This window comes from Grus americana, chromosome Z, assembly GCF_028858705.1.
Source record: "Grus americana isolate bGruAme1 chromosome Z, bGruAme1.mat, whole genome shotgun sequence".
Taxonomy (NCBI): Eukaryota; Metazoa; Chordata; class Aves; order Gruiformes; family Gruidae; genus Grus; species Grus americana.
In genome coordinates this window covers 4204370-4223839 of record NC_072891.1, presented here as the reverse complement: position 1 = coordinate 4223839, position 19470 = coordinate 4204370, and the positions used below count along the sequence as shown (strand labels likewise).

At 44.8% G+C, this 19470-nt stretch overlaps 1 protein-coding gene across 6 annotated transcripts; it reads right to left on the bottom strand.

The window, feature by feature from the left end:
* Positions 1–824: 824 nt before the first annotated feature.
* HDHD2 (haloacid dehalogenase like hydrolase domain containing 2) lies at positions 825–18336 on the bottom strand. 6 transcript variants are annotated; one of them, XM_054809787.1, is made up of 8 exons: positions 17364–17731; positions 16569–16719; positions 15564–15665; positions 12571–12779; positions 9589–9673; positions 4054–4270; positions 3478–3541; positions 825–1933 (listed from the first exon to the last, which is right to left on the bottom strand). In XM_054809787.1, exons 3-8 carry the CDS (start codon positions 15662–15664, stop codon positions 1830–1832), a joined length of 780 nt encoding a protein of 259 aa, XP_054665762.1. In that variant the 5' UTR covers position 15665; positions 16569–16719; positions 17364–17731; the 3' UTR covers positions 825–1829. The 6 variants fall into 6 exon arrangements, with proteins under 6 accessions (XP_054665762.1, XP_054665761.1, XP_054665760.1 ...); XM_054809786.1 differs by having other exon boundaries at positions 16573–16719; XM_054809785.1 differs by lacking the exons at positions 16569–16719; positions 17364–17731 and adding an exon at positions 18273–18336.
* Between the last annotated feature and the right edge of the window lie 1134 nt (positions 18337–19470).

Sequence of the window (19470 nt, the reverse complement as noted above, 5' to 3'; positions counted from 1 at the left end):
GTTACCCACTGGTTTGCAACCAGCCGTAAAAATGCAAACGAGTCTTTGCAGCGCAGTGGTAAATACTAGCCAAGTTGGAGACTTTTCTGCTTACAAACATGGCCAGGTCACCAGTCAGGACTGCCGCGTATCTTTTAATCAGAAATTCTAATAAGTTATTTCTTCATTACTGCCCCTCTCTTCCCCTCCCTCTTGCTTGACAAGACAGTTATCCTCTACAGTTCTCCCACTGTTTCCCTTGTGTGGGCATGTGTACGGCTGCTTTTCTATGTACGATAGCCTTGCACGCTTTCCAGCACACTCAGGGAAAAAGACAGTTTCTTTTTGTTCTGGCGTAACTCACACTGTCAGAAGTCTTTGTGGACGATGTCTTCACAGGATTTTACTTCTAGATCTCTCGCCTCCTGCACCTGACTCTGGCCAAAGACCTCCCTGGCGTATTCCAAGCAAGTTCAGAATCATTGGCATGAACGCGATGTGTGAATTTATTCAGAACTGTAGGGTACAATTTATGAGGGCACACAAACAGTATCTAAAGACAGCTGGGGGGGGGGGTTATTGTTTCTTGTATTTCTACTGCAAAGTCTGCTCTGTTCACACATTCTGTCCCAGACAGAGATTAAATCTGAACATAGGTAACCACCCACCAAGTGAGACTGCAGAGAGACAATTTTGTCACGTAAAGAGAGTTTCCCATTCATTCATCACGATGATTTTTCTTAACAAGAACAAGGATGGCTCATTAACACAAAACTATATTTTCAATAAGGTTAATACTCCACCAATGTATAATTACAATCCAATAATTTAACACTCAAGAGCACTGTAAAACAACCGTAAAGGACTTTGTTTATTACAGTTTGCAAATGGACCAGAAAAGCTATTTACCATCATTACAAAGTTGGTTCATATTGGGGGATTCAGCGCACAGGAAAAGCACCGCATACTACAGAATTAAATTCCATTTTACAGCTCTGCTAACCAACTGTGTAAAAACTGGAATCTGTCCCCATGGCTTGGAAAGGATTTTTTTTCCATAACATTAAAAAGAAACAAAAAAAACCCCAATCATAGTGAAATTTTGCAACTGTAGTATTAATAGGACCCTGCTGAGGTCTAATTTCAAAAATTCAGTCTCTAAAGCATTTAACACCAGATTTTTGTTTCTGTACCATTCTTTTTAATAACAGCATCTAATTAAAACATCTGTAAAATGCTGACAGTTTTAATTTTATGTAGAATTTTGAAAACAAAAGTCAGGATCTGTTCTAATGAGAGGAAAGATATCAACAGTAGTTATTAAACTGGTGATATTTTAATTTAAAAGTCACTTCTAAATGTGCCTATTCTCTACCTTTAAATTAGAGCAGAGACAGTCAGTGAATCACTACAGGCTGACTAAGGCTCTGTTAGTCTTTGATGTTTATTTACTTGAGCATTTCCAGTGGTTTTTTTTCAGTTTAGCTTATTTAGCAGAAGAACATGACACTTTCCAGACAGGGCTTTTCATCAGTTATTTCTTGAAAACAGAAAATAAACAGAACTCTTCCCTGTGGCATTCGGGAAAGCAGCTGTGTTGGTTGTAGCAGTTCTGTCTCACCTGCTAGGTATCCATTCGCAGTCCCTCATCACATCCCCGTGAAACTACTACAGGAAAGGGGCTGTGCCAGGGCCCACCGATCCTCTGCCCTTTCACAACTCGAGTGGAAGGAGCTCACGGCTAGGTTTATGATGCAATGCATGCATTGATCCTGTGAATTTAATTTTTGAAGCAAGAGTACAGGAAATTACATGAAACAGATGTTTCTTCAAACTAACTATTCCCTTTCTCATAGCAGACGCTCTAGGATATGTTCCACTGCCTCTGGGAAATTCTCACAGGTTAAGTAAGGAGCCGGATTGATTTTGTCTTCATCTGCTGGTCGGTATTTACCTGTAACAGATTAACAAAAAGATACCCAAATGAGCTTGGTAAATGTATCTTCCCCCCCCCTCCGAAAATTACAGCCACCTCAGATCATTAACAACCACACACAGTAGGAGGAATGCCCACCTGAGGTTCTTCTGCAACAAACACTTCCCTAAACAAACTTTACTGAAGATTCTGCCCCTTTACTCCACTCTGGTGAGAACCCCCCTGCAGTACTGCGTCCAGCTCTGGGGTCACCAGTACAAGAAGGACATGGAGCTGTTGGATCAGGTCCAGAGGAGGCCACCAAGATGATCTGAGGGCTGGAGCACCTCTGCTATGGGGACAGGCTGAGAGAGTTGGGGTTGTTCAGCCTGGAGAAGAGAAGGCTGCGGGGAGACCTTAGAGCACCTTCCAGTCCATGAAGGGGCTACAGCAAAGCTGGAGAGGGACTGGTAACAAGGGCAGGGAGTGACAGGACAAGGGGGAATGGCCTTAAGTTGAAGGAGGGGAGATTTCAATTACATATTGGGAAGAAATTCTTCCCTGTGAGGGTGGTGAGGCGCTGGCACAGGTTGCCCAGAGAAGCTGTGGATGCCCCCTCCCTGGCAGTGTTCAAGACCAGGTTGGATGGGGCTTTGGGCAACCTGGGCTAGTGGAGGGTGTCCCTGCCCATGGCAGGGGGTGGGACTGGATGTTCTTAGAGGTCCCTTCCCACCCAAACCAGTCTGTGATTCTATGATTCCTCCAGGGGCAGCTCTGGCTCAACATTAGTGTTACTGATGCACTGGTTTCACTCTGCTGCACTGGCACTATTCTTTCACTGACTCTTCAGATAATCACATTGTAGGTTCTTGAAATCATAATGTTAGCATCTTCTCTTCTGGCTTTTGTGAGGAAGAGTAGGATTGTTTGCTTACATTTTCAACATAATGGACTGGGTGAGCTGCCACCTCAGAAAGACCTTACCCAGTCCATGGTACCAACAATAACATTGATAATACCTGTCAGACCCTTAAGGTTCCACTTTTGTCTGAAGCAAAATTACTTTTATAATTACCAGTGTAATTATTAAGGAATGGCATCGGAGTTTCTGAATGATCAGAGATTACATTGAGATTACTGATTTTGATCATCTCAAATGTCACAGTAACAGTTCTGTTTTTTGGTTAGCACTCGGGATTTTAGAGTCATTAGAACAAGAAATCCACACCTACACCATCACCCGCCCCCATCTATTACTTCATATCATCCTGCTATCAGTTCAGGGTCTGTGCTCTAGCCCTGTCATTGAAACATTAAATATAATGGCCTATCCTGACTTAATTGCAATCTACTGCTTGCTAGGCTGCCATGCTGCAGCTGGGGGACATTTATCTGCTGAATTCACCCCAAAATTAATGAGATGATGGACCCGGGGTGTCCCAGCAGCCAGAGAGAATGGTGAGAGAACAAACCACAGGAATGTCAGGCCTCTGCAAAGCACCAGGGCTAGATGCAGAGCTCAGAGGGCAAGATCACTGAACGCACCACTGCCTCCCAAAATGACTGATCCATCGAGTACGTACCAGTCCTGACCAAAATCCCACGCATGCCCGCATTCTGGGCGCCCCCAACGTCATCCCTGCAGTCCTGGAACAGAACAGGGGATCAGCTGGTTAGTCATCACAGATGGAATTTGTTAACAAGTTTTCTTCATTCAATTCAAATTCAATTACAAGCAGACTTTGCACATCACTAACCAGCCACTTAAAAGCAGCTACAGGGAGTCAAATCCTGTAGCAGCCTGTTAAACAAACTGTCACAGAAATACTTTTACTACACGCTTTTTGCCTGACCAAATAGTGAGATCCCATCATGCAGGAATGGGTGACTTTAGAAAGGACCTCAGAGACATGGCAAAGGACTTCTTGTCAACAGACTGCATAGGATGGTTGAGACTTCTCTAGTACCCACTGAAGTAAGAGAACGAACCCCATGGACTACACATTAAATCCTGCAAGTTTTGATGGTTCAATTTTCACTCCCTCTTTAATCACAGCACTTTGCAAAAGATGAGTTCACGGCACTTGGGAGGCACGACACGCAGCGGAGATGAGCACTGCGTTAACAGGCAGGTGACAAGGTACTTGGTCCACGCATACATCACCGATCATGATGGCCTCCTCAGGGGCACAGCCAGCCCCGTGCAGAGCTTCCAGGAAGAAGGTTTTCTCTGGCTTTCCCACCACTATTGCTTTGGTATCTGTCGCGTATTCCAGCCCGGTTACAAAAGGTCCGGGTCCCAGAGCCAAGCCATCTTTTTTCTTGAAATATCTGGCTTTATGTATAGCTATAAGAGGAGCACCATCCAAAATCAACCTAAAGAATGAAGAAGAAAGCACAAAAATTATATTAAAGAAACAGTATTTACAGCTGAAGGCCTCAACTGGCTTTTGTTTAAGTTGATGACAAAACTCCCACTGACTTTCATGATGGCCCAAATTATAATGCAAGCTGGCATTCATCTGGATAGTTAAATAAAGTTCCGTCCTTTCTTTTCCCCAGAAACAGCTAGCAAAACCAATCCCTCAAATAAAGAATTTATCCTGAGGATTTTAACAGGTAACTATTTTTAAATCCTGCCTATATCTCTACTGTCATTAGGTCCACCACTCTAAGCAGCCTCACTTTTCACCACGGAAAACATCCTAACATTAAAACCGTCTGATTTCTCCACGCAAATATTTTAAAATACACTGATCATAGGTAGTGGCTGTAGGTAGCAGTTTGATGGCCACAGACTTCATCTCCTCGCCTGGACTGAGAACACAGCCGTGCTTTCGAGCTGCTACTGCCAGGAAATCTGCAGCCCAGCAGTTCTTGGGGCTCTTGGTATCACTGGTAATAGCCAAACAGCTATGTGTATCCATCAGATATGAGTGTTCAGGGGAATCCCAGGTAGAAGGTGAATCATTTTACCTTAACTTTATATTTTAATGTTGGAGCAATTACAATAAAATATTACATGAAAAGACACAAAGATGTTAGGCACATTCATGTCCCACCAAATTCCCCAGGTAACAGCACTATTATTACTGAGATTTTTAGAAACAAAATTGGATTTGGGCTCCTTGCTATTGGGAACCAAAAATTTCAAGTGGAAGATAGATCAGAGCAACATGTCAGCAGGTTCCTAACACTTCTGAGTACAGTGAAAGGCTCACAGAATAAGGGTCATAATGCACGGTATGGTGGCGTTACAGAAGGGCCTTGGCTGGGAGCCTCAGGAAGTGAGTGCAGAGGTCTGACAGACAAGGAACTGCTCCCTATCCAAAGCTGAGATCCCCCCAGCTTCCACGGGCCCATTTCTGCCCCAACACACCAGCGTGCACCCTCCTCGGGGTTCCGCAGACACCGTCTCTGCCTGCCAGCTGACTTACCTGTTAAAAACCTCCACAGAACAAGGGATTGTCTGGAGTGGGTGGAAAAATGTAAAGGAAGAAGTAACTAAGAAACTGCAGTTGCTCCACCAATCTCAGTCAGCACCTCCTTAGCCTTGCTACCCTGTCACCCCTGTCAATTCACTTCATGTCTGCTTGAAGGCTCTCGTCTAACGCTTGCCTTGTAAAACCCTCATGTCAGGGAGCATGTCTCGTTAGCACACACAGTGCCTGAGCAGTGGACCTGTGACAGCAAAGTAATAAACAGGAGTTTACAAGGGCTGGCTTTCACAGAATTTGGACCTAACCGTTGATTCTTGCATTACCTGCCTGGTAGTTTTTCCTTACAGCAGACACAGCAGCTACCTGTCCCGCAGCAAAGGGAAGCCTGTGCAGCTGCTGTGCTAGAGAAATCCTCCGGGTACTACCAAGCACAGCAACATTATTGCAGTTCTCTCCCTCCCAAGCCTCAGTTTCAGTGCAACAAAAGCCCTTCAGACAGCATCTATAAAAGTTGAGGTAATGACTGCCAAACACTTCCTGTTCGATTTTACAGCACCTTCCTCAGGTACTGCAGGCAACTCCAGTCTTTACCACAACAGGTGGGAAAGTAACTAGCAAAGCTGGGGGATAGAAGGAAAACGTTGGCCATTATCTTGCGAGCAGAAAGGATTTATTTTCCCCTTAACCCTACTGGATTTATGAAAAAAAAAGCCTTTAAGAAAACAAACAAAATCTTGGTTTGCCCCTTCACTGCCTTTCTGGAGCTCTGCTGTGGCTCTGCTCAAAGAGGCTGCCTTAGATGAGCTGTATGCTCCTTGGAGGACGTCTGCTCCTTCCCATGTGCTTTGCAGAGCAGCCTGGGTACCCTGAGCAATACATAAATGATAATATTTCATTTCACTTAATTATCACAAAACACTTCTATTGAATCAATGCATTCCAAAGCAAGCTCAACAAGAAGAGAGCTGGCATGTGTATCTGTGAGCAGCCAGATATGTTCACGATGGGAGGATGCCTCTAGGATACAGAAGAATTTAATTTGACAGCAGCAGCACAACCACTTACATTCAGCAGTTTGCAGGAAGGATCCCATCTGACAGAATTCTTTTAAATGTGGCATCAAAATCCCATGTATACAAAAAGAGAAATTTAGTCTCAGTCATTTCAAATGGTGCCTAGAGAATGGCCTTACTCTGTGTATCTCATTTTGGGACTCATTTTGGGTTAGATTTACCTAACCTAATGTTGGATATCAACTCAGTAGTTGCCTACCAGGTAATTAGTCAGCCTGGGCTCTTCACAGTCAGAGGAGAGGAGAAAGCACTTCTAGGGCACAGTTCAACTGTCCTATTTTAAGTGCTACTAGGGGAAAAATCAATGATGCCTTACAAGTGCCTCCTCTCTCCCTCAGGAGCCCAGGTCACCAGCTCAGCTACAGGCATCAGCACTGTAGCTATCTGCATTTAATCAGATTCACCTTAAAGTTTTGCTGTGAGCAATGCAAATCCCAAGTGATTCAATTATCTGAGCAGTAAAGGACAAGGAACACGGACACATCATAAGGCTCGAGAAGAAGAGAGTGTGGCTGGTAGTTAGCATTTCCATCAGATCAAACAAAACTGACAGCAGCAGAACAGCTTACCCTCAACAGAGGATTGGGGGAAAAACCCAGAACAAGTCAGTGAGATCTTAAAGATCAGACACAGCCCATCCCAGGGCCTCTGCCCAGCCTGAAACACAGGACCAGGAAAACACCGAGCAAATCAGGACAGATTCTCAAAGGATGACAGAGAAGTCAGCCAAGCGGCTGGAAATGCATCTGTCAATAGGCAAGGTGAGCTGAAGGACTCAGCCTTACTCAGTGCTCAGCCACACCACCCAGACAGCTCTGGATACAGGATGCTCAGGCAGCAGGCACTTCATGCCACCTCCCTGAATACGTGTCTCTCTTGGGCAGCAAGGCCACACCATGCCCACTGCCCGCTGCAGCAGACTGGATTTGGCCTTCAGCACCTTCCTTCCATCGCTAGAGCAAGTGTCCAATTCTGTGTTTAATGGAAAAAGCCCAAATCCAGCCTGGGACAACGTCGCCCACCTCCACAGGGCCAGTTCTGCAGGCCTTCCTGGGTACCTTGGCCTGGCGAAGCCTGGGGCCCTCAGGGACTCTGAATGTGATGACTGGTTTCTTAAGTGTCCAGGTCTCCAGCCCAAGGCAGCTAATGACTATCATTCAATGGCTAATATATTCATGACAGAAATATCAATAAATAAAATTATGTAAGCACGGGAATACATGATGGGTTAAGTTCATGAAGTTGTGAAATTAGAGTCCACTCATGAGTGCGCTGTAAAACTCTAAAATCAATGCCATTGGCAACATGCACTAATGAGGCTGCCAGAAAATCAGTTTGGGTCAATACATGTTCTTATGACATAGAATTGGCATGCAGATAAGGACAGCATTGGCTTCCTACTACAAGGAGCCTCCATAAGATACTGGTGAGCAGTAATTGATACTCCCTCTTCAGATTTAGCGGTTATAAAGACAGATTAAGGTGCTTGAGATCAGTTTTTTTCAAATTCCAAGGTGAAAAATTGCGTGGTAGCCATCATCCCGTGAGCAAAGAGTGAAAAGGACTCATCACATGTGGCACGGCAGGGAGTTAACCAGAGTGTTACCAGATGTGCTCTTGAGCCCTGAGACAGCACTGAAAGGTGGCTACCAGCTGCTGGCAGGGGTTAGCGCTCCCGCAACTGGGATGAGCTGTGCCAGTGGGTGCTCCTCCTCTGTTACAAGACCAGGCTGATCACCTTGGCCTCAACTGCTGCTGAAGGACACAGGGCTCAGAGAGCTCCCAGCGAAACGAAACGGAGGCCCAGCAGGCTTTGTTGGGGAGCAGGGTAAGGGGTAAGCTCAGATGACCCCTTTCTGTGCCCTTCACCACAGACAAAAGGCATATCACCGGGGCTAAACTCAGCAACCAGCTCATGTTCAAGCCTCTTCAAGCTTTTTTCAAGTTAAAATCAAGAGTGCTGTGCTGAGCTAGAACTAGAGAGAAGGAGGCATGGCAACGCACCTCTGCACACACTATTGCATCTTTGCTCCTGGACAGTCACAGGTAAATTTTATCTGATTTTATCTGAGTGCTGGCCACTTCTGAACACAAGATGCTTCAGAAGAAATTGCTAGAAATCCTACACTAGATACAGAATAATCTGCCCTAAATACTGGATTTCCTTCCCTGTAATATTTGATATCTGAAGGCTGAGGTTTGAACGTAGGAGCCATCTCCCGAATACTTCCCAACATCCTTGTTTTTGTGTATTTCGTCTTGAAGCATTGTTAACTTTTTCACCTCAATGACAACCGTGACTGAAATCTATGAAAACGAGGGCTGGACTGCCTGAAGTTCATGGTTAAGGTCCCAAATTCACGAAGATTAGTGGCCCTCTTGTAATCGATGTGTTTAACTTTAGCTATGGTGATGGGATAGGTTGTGTATAGTCTTTGTAACCAGGGTGATGGGATCAAGGTGATGAGATTATTAGCAATAGTAAGGTAATGGTCGAATGATTATGTTGTTAGTAACCAGTCTTGCTGCTATGGTCCCTGTACAGCCCCAACCTAACAGGTAACCAATAAAAACATTTTGAGAACCTGAGAGCTTGGTGGTACCATGGAGCTGATAAATTGTGTAGTTGGTACATGAGCCAAGTAATATTTCATTTTCTGTCAAAATCATGTCCTTTGAGTGAACTTTGTTCATTATAATCTAATTATAATACCAAAACACACCTCCATTCTAAAAGCTACCTGCCTCCAAGGTACGACACCCCTCACTGGACATGCTCTCTGAATTTCTTTAAAAGCAAAGTGAGAAACTTTTACACCAATCATAACGAAATAACTATGTAACTATGTGATGTAATTGTAACTTTGTGTGTTTTGAGAATATAAATATGTGTACGTTTGTAGGCTAGGTGTGCATGTTAGGAGAGATCCCCCATGCACCCAGCGCTGAATAAACCAATGTTGGCTCTCTAAACTGCATCCCTGTTTGGAAAGTTTTTATTGCCGTTTGAGCGGTAACACTCTCGGACACAGAGGAAGACACCATAATCACACTATGTAACTTTGATATTGCTACCACCTTCCTCTTCCCATACGAGAAGGATTTCCTCTTGTATGTGGAGGTACAGAGCCCAGCATAAGACAGCCAATACTTAAAAGGCCACGAGGAGGGGCCGACTTACTGAAACGCTCTGTTCATCATTTCGTAGTGAAAGCGCTCAGGAGCCAGTCCTACCACCACTGCATTGGGGTCGTCAGTGGCTATCCCTGGAAAATCAAAACATGACTCTGAGCAAACGGAATTTTATTCATACTTAGCAGTACACAGTCAACAAGTGCAGTTAATCACTTCACAGCAAAAATGAAGATTTTTTGACACAGACACATCACATAGACTAGTTTTATGTCTTTTAGAAATGAGGAAAGCATTTGTGGAAAAGGTGTTGATCTATCCAGACTCTGCCATTCTTCACAATGAACACAACTATGCAGTTGGACAGTGTTAGAAGTGACGGTTGAATAGCAATTCTCTCACTGCCTCCATAAAAATGCAGCAGATCACACAAACCACTTTTTTTAACTGAATGACTTTGTGTTATCTGAGAATCTCTTTCTACATAAATTCATCTTTGTGGTGTGTCCATTGAAGAACAATGAAGCTGGTGAAGGGTCTAGACAGCAAGTTGTAGAAGGAGTGGCTGAGGGAACTGGGGCTGTTTAGCCTGGAGAAGAGGAGGCTGAGGGGAGACCTGATGGCTCTCTACAACTACCTGAAAGGAGGTTGTAGCCAGGTGGGGGTTGGTCTCTTCTCCCAGGTAACAAGTGATAGGACAAGAGAAAATGGCCTGAAGTTGTGCCAGGTGAGGTTTAGATTGGGTATTAGGAAAAATTTCTTCACCAAAAGAGTTGTCAGTCACAGGAACAGGCTGCCCAGGGAAGTGGTGGAGTCACCATCCCTGGAGGTATTTAAAAGATGCGTAGATGTGGTGCTTAGGCACATGGCAGTGCTAGGTTAATGGCTGGACTCAATGATCTTAAAGGTCCTTTCCAACCTAAATGATTCTACGATTCTATGATCTGCTTTGTAAGACAGTAAAGCAGGAAGACTAGTGAATTTCATCCAGTTTTTCCTATTCCCTCTAGTCACAGAAAACTCCACTTAAGGTATAAAGCCCGACTGTTGTTCTACATATCACTCTGGTTACGATGGCAAAGATGGTATTGCAGCATGACCTAGAAGTTGTTGCACTAGATTCGTTTTGGCTCTTCTGGAAGGTCTTTTTTTTAAAATGTGGATTAGTCCCCTTGAGAACAGCTTGCACCTCCTTTGTCCTGCACTGCTCTGGAGGAGCATGACTGTTTTTACATGGCAGTGCCACCGGTGAACAGAACCAGCAATAGAAGCGAAGTAGCATCTAAAAATGCTACAGAGAGGTTTTTTTATGACAGGTTAAGTTATCAGCTGCATCCCCCACTTGCTGGGGTTTTTGTTCTGCCCTCACAAAACATACCCTCTACACCTTTACTGGGAGCTCCTGGGTCTCCAGAGGGCATCATTGCAGCCTGCTGGCTGATGTCTCCTGCCGCATGTCCTGCAGTTAGCTCAGACATCAAAACATACTCTTAGAGATGCCATGTGGATTTGTGACACCATCCGAAACATCTGGGTCCTTTAACTACGAATGGATTACATTCCTCCATCTGTGACCAACTTTACAGAGAGATTAGCCAAGAATAGTACAACAGCAGCCGTTAACAGGAATTTAAAGCATTTTCCATTGTACTTAAATGTTTCAACAGCAGCACTGTGAGAATGAAAGCCAAACCGCTTGCAGCAAAAAGAAACAAAACAATCCATCCCAGATCCAAGCAACACAGAAAATGCCACCAATGTATTCCGCTGATACCTCTATCTTTGCCATCTTTTACAAAATTACCATCAGCTACTGTAAAACTGATGGAAAGATCCCAAATATACGAAGATTAAAGTGATTTAACCACCTTCAGTGAAATAGCTGCTGCCTCTGCTGTTTCTGACCCAAGAAAGCCTTCCTGAGAACACAAATACAGAATATTGCTGGGGGCGTATTTCTCTGGATACAATGTTAGGTAGAACAGATTATCAGGTTTCATTGCTCTCAGAGCCCACAGAGGCTTTTCTCCTAAACACTTATCTTTCTGAAGTTTACTGACTAGACTACAGCACTAAAATTTAACAGAAAACATCTAGCTCCTAGCAAGATTGGAACCTGCAATTTACACAGCCATAAGGATTTCAGTTCATAAGGCAAGGGGCAGGGAGAAGTGGTAAGCCATCCACACTCTTGCTGCCTTGACTTTAAATGAAAGACTGAATACACAATATAAAGTTTTCATTTCTGCGTATGTTAAAAACGTGAGTACCTTCACTACTCTTAAAACAAGGTGATTAAGTCAAAGAGTAACTGTCCTAGCTTCAGGGATCTGCCAGACATGTCCAAGTTAGAATATATCATCTTCTACTCCCCTTAATATTGAGGGAAGGAAATGGGAACATTTGAAAATAAAGAAAGTTTTAACCACGTCTTTAGACATGACAGTCTAGAGAAGGCAGGGCGATGAACCTTCTGTCAGCAATTAAGGTACCAAAGTACACGGAGTGAGACCTAGATGTTCAATATAAGCTAAGTAACAATAACTACCTGGAGATTTTACATTTAATAATAATCTATTACGAGAGAAATACCCTGCTGCGTGTTCCTACACACTGGCTTTTCAGCTCTTCGCGAGCAAAACCGCTGTAGAATAGCTGAGGGAAACCTGATTTCCAACAAACTGACACATCCTTGCTATAAAACAAATCAGCACTGGTAGGTACAATAAATCTCCAATGATCTAGTGATAAGTATAATTTTTTCTGCTGGAAATTAATAAAAAGTATTGAGTTTTACCCGAATTCCTGACTATTTAAATGGTTTTTAGCTGCCATTTCCACTACTCCTCAAGAAGCTATGACTTCAGACTGTTTCATTTTAATTTAAAAAGAAGAAAGGACCTTTATGACTCTGGAGAGTTCTACATTTCAGGCTTCATCATATATATGATTGTCATTCTACAAAACAGAGCATGCTATGTTTCCTTAGTTGCTCAGTAACTTCCCCCATGATGTTCTCCAACTACCTCACCTGTGAAATCAGGCAGGGCCTTATCATCCACCAGCAGCAAAGGCCGCACCTGCTTTTGCTCCAAAAGATTTCTGGCTGCTGTCAGAGATGTGAAGATCTCATTTTCTGCAATGTCAAATCCCAGTTTCGTCAGCCTCTCCAGCAGGTCTCTCTTGCACTCCTTCGTTGTGTTCGTCACAAATCGAATCGTAACCGGAGCGCTGCGCAGCCTGATGGATGAAGAGCAAAGGCAAATTGGCCGCAGCATCCTTCTATTTACACGCTCATACGTCTCTTTGGGACTGAAAAGGGACCGTTTGTCTAAAGGCTGCAGATGAAAAGACTGTATACATCCCAGAGTACTGGTGCCACACAAGAACCATGGGGTTGTTAACTTCTGTGGACTGGAGGGCAATGTGAAACAGATGGCAAGAATTACAGCTACCATGTGTTGCCCACCAATAAAACGCCATTTGCCGTCCACCACATTGGTGTCTGTGAGCTAATGGACCGAACGACCCGGGGTTGGTCGTCGTGCCGTTCCTGAACCAGGTTGTCACGCCAACGACAGGCGACACTACCAGAACAAGACCAAGTCTCCCCTGCTTCGCTTCTACCACGAAAAGTCTGGGGGAAAATGGTGATTCCAAACTCCATCTTCATAATAGTAACAAACACATCTATGATCAACGGTAACAAGTTTGAAAAGCCTTCTGATTCTAACTAAATGATAAATAAACCAGCCCTGTATTCCGGATCAACAGCATCCTGAATCAAAATAAATATACAAAAGAACCTTGTTGCTAAATTAATATATTGAACTCCACAGGCTGGGTGAATTTGACAGCAGCTGTGGTTCATTCAGAGATGCATGATGCTCTAGGAGCCCATGTTACCTGTGTGGCGATTTTATGTCAGCTTTTGCAGCCATTTCTCCCTTTACTGAGGAACACCGATATCACATAAAATCACATTATTGCCCTACACTGACAGTACACGCTACCAAACAATCAAATAATTTTAAGTGACAATTTCAACAGTGCTCCCTTTAATTATTCCCCCACTATCACTTTCTCTGTCGCTATAGAAACAAACACTAGCATCACAACTGCATGGAGAACATCAGAATAAAGTTGGTTAACGCTGCAGATTTGCTTGCACCTGCCACTTCTTTCTCTTATTTGTCAGATACACTGACCCTTCACAAGTATGAACTGGTAAAAATGTCCCCTGGTTGCTAATAAAATAAAAATTAATTTTTTTTTTTTCTTATGGACCTCAATACTGAGAAGTAACACTAAAAACTGAATCTATCCATTTGTTCCCTAAGCAAGCTGCATGCCAAGCTTTTCAGCTTCTCTTTAGGAAGGACAATGACATGGATTAGCAGAAAAGAGCATGAAAAAATAATTTTTTTTCAAACCTCTAAGCAAAAAGACCTGGCTGATCTCGGCAGTGAAATGACATCTGCTCTCCGTGCCTGTGATCGCAGGCTGAAGCTGACAAACAGCAACAGGCACTCTCTGCATCTTATCCCTTCTCTCACCGCCTCCCTTGCCAAAGCCAGTACAGGGCCTACATGAGTACGGCTCAGTAGGAATCAAGCAGAAGAGAAAGCACAATCTGTGGCTTTAGAAAACAGTTTGTCTTCTGATTCTACAGAAGCCATTTCTTCTGTCCAGTCTGCTGCCTGGAGGTTTGGAGGTAAGCAGCAGACAGGACAGATACTGGGCTCTTTTTGACAATATCACCACTTTTATATATATATATGTAGATATAGATATGGATATTCAAGAATGCTGACTCTCATCTGGCACAAGTTCTCTCTGCAGCATGAAATACCAAGTAGACAAGGGCCAGTGAATGAAAGGGTGATGAATGAGTACCCAATGCTTTAGCAGCTTTTACTTCCTTGCAATTTTACATCTTTAGTAAGTAATTATTTCCACAGAACTAATTGTGAAAATAAATGCAGAGTTTCCTAATCCCTCTGTGAACTTTTCCTCTGAGCAACAGTCTAGCTTTAAAAAAATCTAAGTAGCCAATACAACTCCAGTAAACACGTCTCATCCTTAATTCAACCCTATTCTTCTCCCCTGATTAATTCTTACTGTCCCAGCACCTTAAGCTGGCCTCCCTCACTCATCTTGATAGCATATATCACTTCGTGGTTTTCTTCATCTACTGCAAGATGTCTTCTCCAGGAAAACAGTGTCATAACACAGTACGAAGATCCCTGGGGTTGCATATCCTATTTTGCCACTGAACTGGCCAGATTAAGTCATTTCACTATGTCTCAATTTCTTTAGGCACCCTTTCATCAGACGAGAAAGAGGTACTTAACTGTCCTGTTTAGTAATGAGTTGAAATGCCTACAAAAGATGGGCTGTATTATCAAATGCTTCTCAAACTGAAAAAAACAACTGAGGTCGTTTACCTAGCAGAAAGAAACTTTCAAAATAATAAAGCAAAGCCTTGGCTGAAAGACCAAATGAAACAAGAACTCTGCAAAGGATGCCTTGCTCACTAGGCCAAGTTACTCTCCCTGTTATTCCGCTTTTGCTCACCACAGACGTAAGGGCTCAGTCAGGTTCCTGTAGTCAAACAAACCACCGAGGAACAGCTCAGCTGAAGTGAGTTTGGTGTACATGGGGTAATTCACATTAACTTAACTACTTTCCACTTTGGTTAAGGCTGCATTCCCACATGAATTAGCTGAAACATTCTGAATATTGTCTTCTCCTATCTAGAAAAGACTTGGATAAGACCTAGAGAGCAACTTAGGAAAGCTGTGGGGGCTCAGGTAATACATGGCAACTTTTCAATATCTAGACCCTTTGCTGATTTCTCTTGGTATTAATACAGCTGTAAATAAAAGAAGAATTTGGCCGTGTATTTGTTTATCCACGACAACATAAAAAGGCAGAAGCTTCAGGCCTGTTTACTTAAAGAAGCATCTTGGTGCAAACAGTGCTGACATAACCTATCAGAGGAAACTGAAAAAGGTAGCTTGCCTTTTAAGAGCTTCCTGCGCGCCTGGCACAGCTGAGTCTTCAATGTGAAGTGTGCCGCTGAGATCCACCAAGACAGCTTTCAGCGCACGCCGAGCTGCCATCCTTCCTTCCCCAGGGAAACGGCAAATAAATGAAACAACAAAAAACTGGTTAGCAGACAATGGATAATAAAAATAAGGAACTCAGTTAAGCGCCTCATTTGTGCCAAGCCCGGTATTACTCAGAACATTACTCGCAGTATTAAATAGGCCCCTTTAGACAGAGATATAAAAGGCAGTGTTTAAAAAAAATACATAATTGATGGGGTGGTATTTTCCCAAAGACTCTATATATGGAAATCAGGTGCTATTTGTTTTTTAAGTGCCTTTATTTGTGCACGTCAAAAAAGTCTCTAAACAAGTAAGACTGTTGGAAAGAGGATCATTAGGTCTGGTACTGCTGGTTCAAAACCTCAGCAAGCACATTTCAGCAAGTCCCACCGACACCAATGGCACTGTTCAAGTGAAAATAAATACAATACTACTAAGCGATGATACAGTGCTCTGACTATAAAGCTCAAAATGCTTTGCAGAAGTGGAAATTGTTAGTTTTATTTTTTTAAGTGAGATCTACGATGATCCAGCCCACAACACAATTCAGGTGCCCTATTCACACCAACAGGTACAGGAGACTCAGCCCAAAACAGAAGCCACCATTCAAAGGGAAAAGGCACTGGGGAAGAAAGCAGAGAGATCACACACAAGTCATCTGGCTAAAAAGCTGTGTTCAGAAATTAGGACTTCTTATGTGTGCTGCATTTTGCACCACAAGCAAGTTTGCTAAGCTATTTCTTAGCAAATGTCCAATACAGAAGCTTTGCTCCTGTTTGTTAGACAAAAACAACTATCTTATCTGTCATCACTAGCAAATCATCACAATCTTATATTCAGCTGTTTTGCTTACAGACAGAACATGTAACGTGTATGTACTTTTAAAAAACAGAGTGGTCAACACCATGATTAAAACCTGCCTTAATAAATTTAACTTTTTATCAGGACAGTTTTATCTTTGCAGGCAGTTTTATCAATGATCAAGATCATGTGAACTTGATGTCTCAGGTACAAGACACAGGCACAGAAAACTCTGAGATTCCACTTTCATCATTCCTGCTGGTTCCCTGCAATAAGAAAAATACTTATTTTATAGTATGTCTGTTGCTACACAGGCCAAGGTTAATGTCTATGATACAAAGCTGATAACAGAACTCCTAAGGGACCTCCATCAATTGCATGGGAAAAGAGGGCACCAGGTTTCTAAAGACATCTTCTCTGAGTAAAATATTTATTGCAGACAAAGTGCCTGAACAGAATGGAATTTGCATGACTCCACATTATCTCCATGACAAAAAACCCCCTCTCTTCCCTCAGGCACTTCAACTCTGGCACAGGGAATTTTGAGTGCTAAGAGAGATTAAAAAGAGGACTGAAGAAGGTGCTATTATATAAATTCTCTAGCCAAAGACACATGACTGCAGAGCAACCGCAGCATGCCTGCATGGATAGCACAGCTAAGGACAGGGATAGAATACCCTAGTTTAACAGAAATGGGATTTTTTTTTTTAATTCCTCTTTTACCCTAGATCTCTGTTGGTTCTCCTGTTCACAGCGCATTTATTCAGGCAGCATGGAAGTTATTTGCAGAGCTGGTTTTTCAGCATAGCCTAATTTTAAGTATAAAGATCATGGCCTAGCAAAAACTTCCTAAAAAACTTCGGTACCTCAGGTTTCATAATTGCAGCCCAACACATCAGGGCAACCTCACCTTTGTGCTGGCATTACAGCTACAGCAACGGGATGAAACCATATGATAATTCAGGCTGGTCAGGACATGAGGGACCATCCAGTTCAACTCCCACCTGGTCTTTGGTGGTCTAAGGGGCCAACATGCCATGTAGCAACACAACAAGATGCTCACAATCTAAGGCAAAAGAGGCTTTATTCCCTTGTGGGAAGGCTCATAACAGCACAGATGTGTTGGGGCCACGCAGGGGCTGCTCTCCATGGCTGAGGTGCCCCACACTGCCCACACAGCGCCGGCCTCCCCTGGCCCTTGTTCCTCTTCTCCCCCAGACCCCACCACTGGGCCACCCCGCAGGGCCTGTGCAGTGCCACCAGCGAAGGCCAGGCCTTTCCCTCAAACAAGGGCACAAACCAGGCAGCAAAGCTGGAGCCTCCAAAGCCACTGGCGAGCCCCAGAACAAGGCAGCAGACCGGCCCACGCCCGGGTCTGGCTGCGCTGAGGGGAGTGGGGCTCCAGGGCGACCCAACCAGACCCATACAGCCTCCCCTGTGGGCCTGCCATTGCCCCCTGAGGAACAGGGGCTCTGAGTGTCTCCCTGCTCGCTGGGGAGCCCCGGGGCCGGTCCCCAGCCCCGCAACCCCTGCGAGGACGGATGCCTTCCCCCACCCTCGCCATAACGGAAAGGGCATGAGGACGCAACTACCCTCCCCACCCCCAGCCAAGGAGATGGTACCGCCTCTTTCCACCAGTTTACAATGGACCGTTGGGCTGGTCCATTCTCTGGAGGGGGACCCTCCGAGCTCCATGGGCTCCCCTTTCCTGTAACACTGATGGTTCCGCCCGCCCGTTCGCGCCCACAGAACGCGGACGGGCCCACTCGGACAACAGGGGAGAGCAGCTTGGCTGCGGCGCTCCCTCCCCGACACTAACCTGCCTCCAGCCGCCCCGCAACCGCCCCTGCGGACTGGCCGCCGCCGCGCCGCCCCGCCCCGAGAGGCCCTCTCGGAGCCGAGGCTGCCCGGCCCAGCGCCGGTATCCGCCTGCCGCCGGTACGGCAGCCACAGCGGGGGCCAGGCGCGGAACCGCTGCAGCACTCAGCCCTCAACGGCCGGCGTCCCCGGCTGGCCTCCGGCAGTCGCCGACAGGCAGCGCGGCGGGCAGCCCGCGGCGGCCCTGAGGGGCAAAGGGCGCGCGGCGCCTCAGCGAGGAGCGCGGGAATATCGGCCAGCCCCGGCGGGTCGGTGCTGCTCCGTGAGGGGGGAACAGCCGCCCCATCGTCTTCTGGGGGATGCGGCCCGGCGTGTATTTACAGACTGGTAGGGGTTGGAAGGGACCTCTGGAGATCATCTAGTCCAACCCTCCCTGCTAGAGCAGGATCACCCAGAGCAGGTGGCACAGGATGGCGTCCCAGGTGGGTTTTGAATCTCCCCAGAGAAGGAGACTCCACAGCCTCTCTGGGCAGCCTGTCCCAGGGCTTGGTCACCCTCAGTGAAGTTTTTCTTCATGTTAAGATGGAACTTCTGTGTTCCAGTTTGTGCCCGTTGCCCCTTGTCCTGTCACTGGGCACCACTGGAAAGTCTTACATTTTGTGGATATTTTGAAGATCACCTTACAGCTGCTGTGCTGGAAACAGAAGTGAGAACTGTGCTTTGCCTCTGACAGTAGCAAGCCCCAGTCTATGGAGACCACTCTATCTGTGATGGCAGTGGAGCAGGCCATGGTCGTCTGCAGAAGAAGCAGCATACAGGAAACACCGGTAGATGCGATTGCTTTTCAAGCTATGGCAGTTAGCATTTCCTAAGAAATGAGTTATGATACACACAGTTTTATATTCTGATGGTACATAAAAAAAATCCATGGTATATAATATAGTACAGTTCTAAATTCGTAACATTGCAACCTGAGGTGAGATGTCAAGGACAATTAAAGTGAGTTTGAGATTAATTTATTTGTGTACAAACCCATTACCTTCCTACTTTTCCCTTAGCCTTCAAAGCAAAACCTTTAACAGTACAGTATACAGAAATCATCCCTTATTCCTGTCTGTATTTGCAGTAAAGACTCCGTGAAGCATCCCATAAGCTTTGTTTTCACCACACAGCCACCCACGACTAGTACCACCACACTG